The following is a 10,586-nucleotide window of genomic DNA, read 5'->3' as shown; positions in this document are numbered from 1 at the left end:
TGTTTCTGTTTTAATATTTAGATCTTTAATCCATTTGGATTTTAATTTAGTGCATGGCGAAAGATAAGGGTCTAATTTTAATCTGTGACAGGTTGATATCCAGTTTTTCCAACACCATTTATTAAAGAGGCTATCTTTCCTCCACTGAGGATGGTGAGCTCCTTTGTCGAAGATGAGGTAGCTGAGTACATCTGCATTTGTTTTTGTGTCTTCCAGTCTGTTCCATTGATCCTCAGGCCTATTTCTTTGCCAGTACCATGCTGATTTTATCACAGTGGCTTTGTAGTATAGTTTCAAATTGGGAATTGTTACACCTGGTGCCATGTGACTGTTGCCTATAATGGACAAAGCCACTTTTTCTGAATTCAACTCCAAGGCTTTATCACCCCCACCCCCAGTGGGTGCATTTTAATGCTTATAAGGCATTTCTTCCCTTGGTTATGTTAGGTGAATCTTCTGGCTCTTTATGGCTTCATCTCTGCCCTTGCTGAATTATTTCTAATGTCTGCAGTTGGTAGAAGCCGGAGGCTCAGGAAAGATGCTGGGGGGCCCTCTGTGCTCATGCTGGACAGGGACGGTGCCTACCTGGTGAAGAAGTTGCGGCCGTGCTTCTGCCAGTGATCCTTGAGAATGTCCTCCACACTCTGCTTGCGGGTGGCCAGGATGGAGAGCCAGGCTAGGACGGCCCACAGCCCATCTTTCTCCCGGATGTGGTCGGAACCTGTAGGCACAGGGAATGCTCTGACTCCGAGAAGCCCTTCTGGATGGCCTGAGGGCCATGGCACAGTGCTGAGCAGAAAGCAGCACTTCCCAGGAACTTAGAGATATGAATGTCAATAAAAATGTCAGTGGGACAATGGGTCACACATCGAGATGCCAATTATAAAGTACGGGTGAGCAGAAAAATGAAATAACTCTTAAACAAATAGCAGAAAAACACGGCCATTATAAATCTGTAGTAACCAAAATAACCCGGCAGCTTCAGGGACCAAAAGGAAACCCCGAAAACCCCAAGCACAGATGAGACTGAGGTAGGATGAGGGCTTGCTTCAAGGATGCAGAGAAAGGGTGGACTAATATTTAGACAGTGTTTGGATAACCAGCTCAATCGTCCAGAAGATTTTCAGATTTCTTCCCTACCAAAAAAAAAAAAAAACCACCAAAGACAAATTCAAAGGAATCAAAAACTTAAATGTAAAGATAGCAAACCCTTAAATACTGTATGACATAAAAATATTTCCTATACCTTGGGTGTGATAAATATATGCAAATTCACTATTCATAAAATGAAACAATTGATGTGTTACCTTAAAATCTCTATATCTGTACAGCAATATTACTTCAGGTAAAATTAAAAGACCAGTGACATACTTTTAAACCCAGCTCATTCACAATTCTTAGGCAAATGTTTAATACACTCAGTTAAGAAAAATTCATATGTATTAATAAGAGAAAAACAAGACCTCAATAGCAAAACAGGCCAAGGGTGTAACAAAGCAATGCACCAAAAATTAAACACAGGCAATGAATTAACATAATAGCTGCCATTATTTTTAAGAAGACAAATTAAAGTTAAAACCACAGGAAGAAGCTGCTGATTGCTTGTCAAATAGCCACAGATTTAAAAATTGTGCAATTTAGTATCAGAGATTTCTTAGAGAGAAAGGTCTCCAACTGAAGGCAGCAGAAGTGTATGACAGGACTGTGTACCGGCAGGAGCGTGTGCCGGCAGGAGCGTGTACAATAAAAATCCTTCTGGAAAACAACGTGGCCAAAAATACCAAAGGCTTAAAAACAAGCCTACTGATGCAGCCAGCAACTCCCACTCTGGGACACTTTTCTCTAACCCATAAGGATTGTTTAAACAAAGTGTGACAAATACATGTGTATCTGCTAAGATCTTCACCAAAATTAAGAAATTGCCATTTCTGGATGTGCTTACACGCATGACCCTTTCCAAGAGGCTGATTTGGACAGAACTCTCATTCTCAGCCTATACTTCTTATTCTAAAACAGAACAGAAAGAAAACTGTCTTGAACTATTTTCTGACTTATAGCTAGAACTCCACAACCCCTCTGTAATCATGCTTTGCATGTGGCTTTGTCTTGAATTCTGCAGGTGCCTTCTAGCCCTACTGGACTTCCCAGTGGGTCTTATTCTTCTTAGCACTATCAGAGCATCTAGTGTGATGCTGGCCAAACAGCAGGCATGTGGCCCCTTTCCTTTTCCTCCTTCTTTTAAACCCAGCTCAAATGTCCTCTCAGAGGCAGCACCCAGCTCAACGAGGCAGGCAGGAGCTCCTTTCTGTCCTTTCCTGCACACAACATCTACAGCAGCACCATCTCCCTTCAGCCCTAATCATCATTTTCCCCAGTGCACGTCTGAGAGGCACCTGTCGTTCACCTTTATAACAGTGTCTGAGGACTGGCAACGCTTGTGGAATACAGCAGGGAACTCTTTGCACGTGTGAATGAATCTAACGATTAGTTCACCTACTCCAACATTTTCTCCCCTTTTTGATTTATAAGAACATACAATTTTTTTCATAAATTTTTCTCTACAATGTGATATAATTTTAATACTAACAGGCTTCAAAACTGGATGCTGGCAAAACTACAGCACTATTTTTAGTGTTATATGTACACATTTTGAAAATGCTTACTCAATTTTATTACCTACAGATTTTTATTGGCCTTTACTACTATTTTAAAGTATAAAAAGTTAGTGTGTTTTGCCAGCAGTTCATCCTGAAGAGCTGATTTCTGGCCACCTTCCCAGTACCCTGGGGATTTGCAGCAGCAGTGTGCAGACTGGAATTATTTGTCTGTGCTCCACTGGAATATTTTCTTACTTTGAAATTTTTAACTATTTATTAAAATTGCACATTGTTTTGCTAGCCAGGCATAGCCTAGCCTGTAATCCTAGCTACTAGGAAACTTGAAGGAGGATCACAATTTAGAAGCCAGCCTGGACAATTTAAAAAGACCCTGTCTCCAAATAAAATAAGAAGAGTTGGGCACACAGCTTAGTGGTAGAGCACTGCTGAGCAGGTGCACAACCGTGAAGTCAATTCCCACACTGCCCTCACACTTTTTTCTTTTTCATTTTTTTTTAATTTTTAACTTTTTTTGGGGGGGGTACCAGGGATCAAACTCCAGACTGCACTTACAAAGCAGGCAGCGGAACCACTGAGCTAAATCCCCAGCCCCTCTTTTTCTGTTTTTGTTTTTGACCAGGCTGAAAACATGGAGGTAATAGTTCCACACTAAATAAGGTTTTTCTCTTTTATATGGAAATGAAAATAAAATCTAAAAATCATGCCCGTCTCAGACCAAGTTACTTGAGGACAATTACACCACACATCTAATGTTTTGTGAGGTTTGACTGAAAATACAGTAAATATTTAAATCAGAAAGAATTTTTTTACAGCAAAGACACTTTGCCACTAACCCCCTTGCTTAAAAGTTATCCCACCCTCCCTGCTAGCCCCTTTTCTCTTTTCTCCCTGTTATGGTTTAGATCTGGAATGTCCTCCGAAGGCCTTATGTGTTCAGGGAAGGTGAGTGGCTCATGGGGACACAGAGCTGAACGTGCTGTTAGGAGATGGGGCCTGGTCGGAAGACAAGGGTCACTGGGAGAATGACCTAGAGGGTGCACTCCCTCCCCGGCTCTTCCCTTCTCTCTGCTTCCTAACTGCCAGGGGTTGGACATCTTTTCCTTTGCTGGGCCCCTCCACCATGCTGTTTCTGCCTTAGAGCTGGCCAACCATGGACTGAAACCATTCGCCGAAAGAAACCTCTCCCCCCTTTAAGTTTCAGGCATCAGGTACTGCGTCTCGGTGATGAGAACGTGACTAAGATAGAAATGGTATCAAGAGTAGGGTTATTACTATGACTATACCTGATTGTGTAGTTTAGAGTCCTTTGGAACTTATACGTAGGAGGAGCTTAAAAATGTTTGGAGATGCCAAGTGGAGAAACTATAGAATGCTGTAAGGTGAGTTTCATGGTGAGGCCGTGAAACTCAGAAGGCCAAAATGGTGATAGGAATGCAGACAGCAAAGGGCAGGAAGCTTCAGTTAGTATATATGCTGCTGAAGCAAGCACAGGAGGCATCAATTAGGATCAAGGATTCCACTGGCAGCTGCACTTGAGGCCATGTGTGTCTTGAAACTTCGCAAGAAACTAAGATTAAGGGTGATGGATGAATTAATTTGCCAGAGGAAGTATCAGAAATCTAACATTCAGGCTGTGGCATGGGTACTGCTGGATGCTTTAGGTAGATTTAGTTTTATCGGGTCCATAAAGCAGAGTTGTTTATTTTGAAAAATTTTGCTGGTGCCTGGAAAGGAAGCACTTGTAAAGTTGGAGCCAAGGAGTTTGACTGCTCAAAAGATTAGCATTAAAAATAAGCCAAATACTTTGCATCAGGATAATAGGAAAGGTGCCTTGAAGGCATCTCAGGAATCATCAAGACCCCGCCCTTTGAAGGTTCCAGGAAGAAAACTGTAATGCTTTCATTTGAGAAGTAAGCCCCTGGGCCTCCTGTTCAAGAAGGCCACCTAGGAAACTAGTTCCCTGTGATTCATTTCACAGTATCAACCATCCAGGTATTCAGCCATTGTCCAAGGGGGCCGACCTACTATTTCAGCTAATGGCAGATCTTGGCATCAACCATAAGGAGCTGGATTTTTGGGCATGAGAAATACAAGGGTTGTGGGGTCAAGGAGGCTCCTACCCAGATTCCAGAGAACAGCCCGGGAGGCCAGGTGGTGGGCCCCTGAGAAGGCAGTGTGTGAAGCTGTGACAGTGAAGCTGAAAGTCCAGTGGAGATCCGAGGAAGTTGGAGATGCCAGGAACAGGGAACATCTGCTGTAGAAAGCTACAGGCAGTGAGCAGAGCCAGCCAGGAGAGAAGCCATGAGGGCTGCAGCCAGCGATGGTGTAGGGACAGGGCCGCCCACACCCTCTGGAGCACACACTTTAGCACCACTGGGTCCAGGAGGGGATTTAACGTTTGCCCTACTGGGTTTCGGTCTTACTTTTGTCCCATTCCTATCCCCCTATTTCTCCCTTTTGGAATGGGACTATTTACCCTGTTTCATTATTTGTTAGATACGTTTGACTTTCTTTTTTTATTTTTACCGGGTTCACAGATAAGAGTTGGCCTTGAGTCTTATAGGAGTCTTTGGAATGGGAAGTCTCTGCACTGCTGAAACTGTTAAGACTTTGGTGACTCTTAGAGATGAACTAAATGAGGTGGACATGAGTCCTTAGGGGGCCGAGGTGAAAGTTATAGTTTATATGAGAAATGATCCCAAGCAGCCTCGCGTGTTTGGGTGGTGATCGGAATATGGGGTGCTCATACTCATCAGCGATTCACTCACGGAAGAATTCACAACTGAACGTACAATTAGGAGGTGGGGCCTGGTTGGAGGTGGTTGCTGAGCTGTGGCCTGGAAGAGAATATTCTTCTCCCCAGCTCTCCCCTCTCTCTGCTTCCTCTTTTCTCTGTTGCCTTGGAGCCAGTCAGCCATGACAAACTGAGCCAAAATGAGCTCCTCTTCCTTTACACTGTGGCTGTTGGGTATTTTCTTCCAGGGACGGGACAGTGACTAAGGCATTGGCATACATTTACAATACACAATATTTACATTAATCTTGGAGTATCGGTGCACTCATATTCATATACCATAACTTGATCACTAGAAAATGCTTCACACTCATGAAAAAGAAAACCTGAATTTGAAGCTCTGTGACTTGTAAGCTGTTTGGATTTGGCCACTTAACTTCCCCAAGCCTCTTTTCTAAGTTCTATCGCCTGCAAAATGGGAATAATGCTAACCTATCACACAACCACAAAAATCTACGGCAACAAAGCAAGTGGAGGTATTTTGTAAACTTCTAAGCACTACAGATACACACAGTACTGTTATGAATAAAGAAATATTTTTAAAGTAACACGTTCTTTGTGCATCTTGAGGAAGAGAACAGAAGCACATAATCTGATATGCCTTTTCCTCTGGGCAACAGGAACACAGTTTTCCCTCCCTTCTGTTCCTATGATGAGCATGCATTAACTCCGGTCATCGCGTTTGCCTTTTAGGGCAAACACTGCCAGCCAGGTCAGCTCAGAGGAGACGAAGGTGGTGCTGGCTTGGCCATGGGCTCTTGGTTCTTGCTCCAGCTCAGGGACGATGGCGCCAGGGATTCTGCCCCCTCAGCGTCTTCACACACCTGTCCCTCCACTTTGGCCTGATCAGCACCTCATGATACCCGCAACGCCAGCCCAGTCAGGGCAGCTCCCGGCCTCTGCCAAGGAAAATGTCAAGCCCTGCAGAGTGAGCCAGGGCTAATGGTGCAGGGATTAGGTTGCAAGGAGCAGCGTGGGCATCTTGGAGCTGCCCGGGCCTCGCGGGTCTGCTCTGTCTCTGCCTCTCCTCCACACTCCTGTGACTGCTTCAGCTCAGCCCTGGCCAAGACGCCACCCTCAACCCCTGTGCCCTCCACATCCTAGGCCTCGTGCTGTGCCCCAGTGGTGCCCCAGTCCTCAGAGAGGGGCTGCCCAGAACTGCTCTCTCTACCTTACACTGCCCAGTCCCAGCCTCAGGACCCCTGTGCCCTCCATGACACCCTGGAAACAAGCTTCCCTTCCATCAGCACCCAGGAGGAGAGGAGGGGCCTGCCGGGCAGGGACATCACTGCACACTGACACACGGGCCTTGGGACAGAAGGCTCCCAGGACACAGACCAGCAAGGCCTACCCCTGCCTCACAACAGGACGGTAAACCGAGTCAGCTGTAATTAGTTCCAGGACAGCTCTGCTGGGGCACCCTGCCTGGGGGATCTGCAGACTTAGGGTGATGTTCCCTGGGAGCTGAGCCTGCAGAGAAGGTAGCCTGCAGCTATGAAAGCCAGACTGGGCAGAGGTCCAGATGGAGAATCCAACTCCTACACCCCAGGCGCAGGCAGGGCAGCCCAAGCAGAGCTGGCACACACTGGAGCACCACCTGCTACATTCGCACTCTGGCTTACCTCCCAGGTAGACTCCCTGGCCCAAATGAAAGTCTCACACCCTCCAAGGGCAGGCACATCTTGCCCATTGCTTCCCCAGAGCCACACCCAGCCTCTGGGGCACAGTGGAGCTTAAGAAACATTTGAGGAATGAATCCACACAATGACGGAGAAAGTCAGCAGGCTTTTCACGGGATATGAAAATGGAAAGACTCTTGCAGAGCACTAGTGGTACATTCTAAAAGCCATCACTCCCAATCTGAAGATGGACAGGGAAAAACTCTGCTAACCCTGCACCAAACAGACGGCAGCTTCTCAGCAGGTCTGGTTCCAGGCTCGAGAGCCAGCTCCACTCCAGCTGGGCTTCGCATCTCTCCATCCCAAGCCCCCAATTCCTGAAGAGGGGCTGCAAACGCTGTACTACTCGGCACAAGCCCGTTCGTTCCCCACAAGCCCACGGTGGGATGGAACTGACACCCTGTCCTCTGCCCCATGGACGAGCACGTGCGCCGCTGTCCTTCGTCAGAGGAAAGCAGCGCGGCCCCGTGAGATCAGCCCGAGATGACAGGGCCCCGCTGCCTCGCTCTGCTCCCTGCTTCGGTCTCATCGCAGAAACTACCACCGTGTCGAGCCGGTGCCCGAGGACGGGTCCCGGCTGGCGGCTGCGCTAAGCACACAAGAAAGCTGCTGCTTCTCCTCCATGAGCGGGACGAGAGTCACAGGTGCCACAGGCTTCTTTTTTCGGGGCTGCCGCAGCGTCACTCTGACTCGGAGAGCGAACACAGCCCCACGTGCCTCTCGGCCAGCAAACGTCCTTCCTTTCCTAGAAGCTCGTTTCTCCCCACAAAGACCCTGGGTGCCCGAACTTGGACCCTGGGCAGGGAGTGGGGTTGAGTTCTCTCCTTTGACAGGTGAGGCGAGGATTCTCTGTGGACACAGTGACCGGTCACCTGCAGGGCCAGCCTCATACGGAAATCACATCAAAGCTCTTTCCTTCCAACAGCAGGAAGCTGTCTGTCCAGACGGATGGTGCCAGAGACGAGCGTGCTCTGTCACTCATTCCACAAGCCTTTCCTCAGACTTGTCCCACGCTGAGCTCCATGGGAAGCTCTTGGGACTCGACAGAGGGTAAGACAGGTGACAGCCCTGTCCTCGGGGAGCTTACAGTGAGCAGAGCCAGCAGACAAGCGTCAGATCATTACAAGCAAGTATAAAATCACTGCCACGGTGGGTTCAGGAAAGAATAGGGCTGTGGCGCCTGGAGAACCAGCAGCCAGGGGCTTGGCACACACTGGAAGGTCAGGGAGCTTTTCTGAGACAGTATCTCTGTTTCCATTTGGAAAAATACAGAAATAAGTACTGTGGTTAAATAGGCTCAGCTGCACGAGGTCACAGCACTGGAGGCCCAGGGCCATCCAGGCTGGGTTGCACAATTTCAACAATTCTTTTTTTTACAATTTTGAGATACGGTCTTGGCTAAGTCACTATGTTGTCCAAGCTAAGCTTGAATTTGTGATCCTCCTGCCTCAGCCTCCCAGAGTGCTGGGATTTTAGGCCTGTGCTATTACACTCCGCTATGTTTAACAATTTGCTTATCTTTAACGAACTGTTTCTCTTAACAATGTTCTTTTTTTCAAAGGGAGAGGGAGAACACATGCATCGGTATCATGACACAGTCTCTCTCTGGATATAAAAGACAGAAGGGAAGACAGAGCCATGACAAGCACTAGTCATTTGCTAAAGGGGTTAGTAAACAAGAGTGGACTTCGACAAGGAACAGTCTAAAGTCTGCCACTTTCATTCAAAGAAATCAGTCCCTCAAAACATAACAGAGGGAATTTCTTGACAAATGCTCACGGGTAAAAACATTAAGGGTCACCTGAATCCACAACCCAATATGGGCTAAAAAGTACTTTAAGACATCCTAAAAGCTGACATACGTTAAGTCATGTGAAGGAAGGTGTGCCGTCCAGCTTCCTGGAAACACTCACCTCACCTGCTCCTCCCCGGTCAGGTGGGCTCTGCAAGGTCAGGGCTCAGTTCAGGGTCTGGCCTTCCAAGAGGAGCAGGGCTGACCTCAGAAGTGTCTAGAAGCTGGCGCTGGGCCTACAGACTATGCAAAGTGAAGACCGGCCAGGGGACGCAATAGGAGCTGAGACAGAAGCTGCTCGTGCTATCCATTTCTGAGCCTCTCCTCAGTCAGTCACACAGGCACCCTTGCTCGACTCTGGTCCTCCTCACCCAGTGCCTCCCACATGGATAAACAGGCCAAGTTGTTACTGAATGTACCACCAAAGATGACAAAAAAGAAAAAGATGTGGTGGGCAACTATTTTTGGATAAAGCTCTACTATTAGGTTTCCTTCCAGAATGTTCCTTTCAGGTTCTAGAATGTTCTGGAACCTTCAAATGTTAATGCCACTATAATTAACCAAGACAGAGAGGTACATTCCAAGTTTCCCAATCTTTGTTGACACTAGGACTCACTTGTGGAATTAGTATTCTCCCGCACACCCACACACAAGGAAAGCTGGTTCTAGACTTCTCTTCTCTGGGCTCAGCACTGACACAGGTCCATGGCTTTTAGACGTGGTGCCTGGCTCCCAGGCTATCTCTGTCCATGAAAAGAATGAGCCGCGGCAGGCCTGGGCAGGAAAGCACTGGGGGCGTTTTCTGAGAAGACCCCAGCAGGTTCACTGGACACTCACGCAGTGCACATGGACTAACACAGCACCACCCACATGGTGAGCAGAAAAGGACTGGGTGGGTCCTATGTCCTCTGATGAAACCCCCAGAACACAGGGAGACCATCCTGCATCCTTTGTGGACTCTGTTCAACCCCCAAACACATCTTGCTTACTGCCTCCCGGTCTGTCACGTGCTGCCACCCTCCCGATGGCACCGGCATGCTGAGAACTGTGCCAACACCTGCCTCATATCTGCCAGCTCTTTCCACTCACCTGGCCCTGGATTTGTAGGAAAGGAGAAGAAATCAGATTTCGTTCTATTTAACAGAGCAGAGAATGAATTGCAGCTTAGCTGCAAAGCTGAGAGAATGCTCGGTTTTGGTCATTTCTGTTTGCTAGAGGGTGACTGTGGGGTATTAGAGAGCCAGCTCCTGGGAAGAGGTAGAAGACACACAGCCACTTAAATACCTTGCAGTTTGGCTGGAGACCAGCACATGTCTGAATAGACACTTGGAAAATTCTAGGTGTGGTGGCATACGCTGGCCAGCCCAGCACTCTGGGAGGCTGAGGCAGGAGGACTGCAAGTTCAGTCCCAGTCTGGACAACTTAGTGACTTAACAAGACCCTGTCTCAAAGTAAAAAAAAAAATTAAATGGGCTAGGGATGTAGCTTAAGTGTAAAAGCCCTGGGTTCAATCCACAGTACTGAAAAAATTACTAGTAGCAGCAGCAGCAGTAGTAGTAGTAGTAGTACTAATAAAAATAACAATAGGAGAGAGATGAATGTAGGTGGTCACATCAGTATTTGGACAGGCCAGAGGTGAGGTTTAAATTCTTGACTCACCCCGGAGCATGCCCTGCCCCACCCCATGCCACAGTTCACACGTA

At 47.4% G+C, this 10,586-nt stretch overlaps 1 protein-coding gene across 2 annotated transcripts in view; it reads right to left on the bottom strand.

Annotated features, from left to right (window-relative positions):
- Positions 1-10,586, bottom strand: part of Pgm1 (phosphoglucomutase 1) — a 30,712-nt gene that overhangs the window by 6,882 nt on the left and 13,244 nt on the right. For both annotated transcript variants that reach the window (XM_010605067.2, XM_033758108.1), the window contains exon 8: positions 586-721. In XM_010605067.2, coding sequence (XP_010603369.1) covers positions 586-721 — 136 coding nt within the window. The remainder of the gene's footprint in view (positions 1-585; positions 722-10,586) is intronic.

This window comes from Fukomys damarensis, unplaced genomic scaffold, assembly GCF_012274545.1.
Source record: "Fukomys damarensis isolate Sample0158 unplaced genomic scaffold, DMR_v1.0_HiC HiC_scaffold_33, whole genome shotgun sequence".
NCBI lineage: Eukaryota > Metazoa > Chordata > Mammalia > Rodentia > Bathyergidae > Fukomys > Fukomys damarensis.
This window is presented reverse-complemented; position numbering and strand designations above follow the sequence as displayed.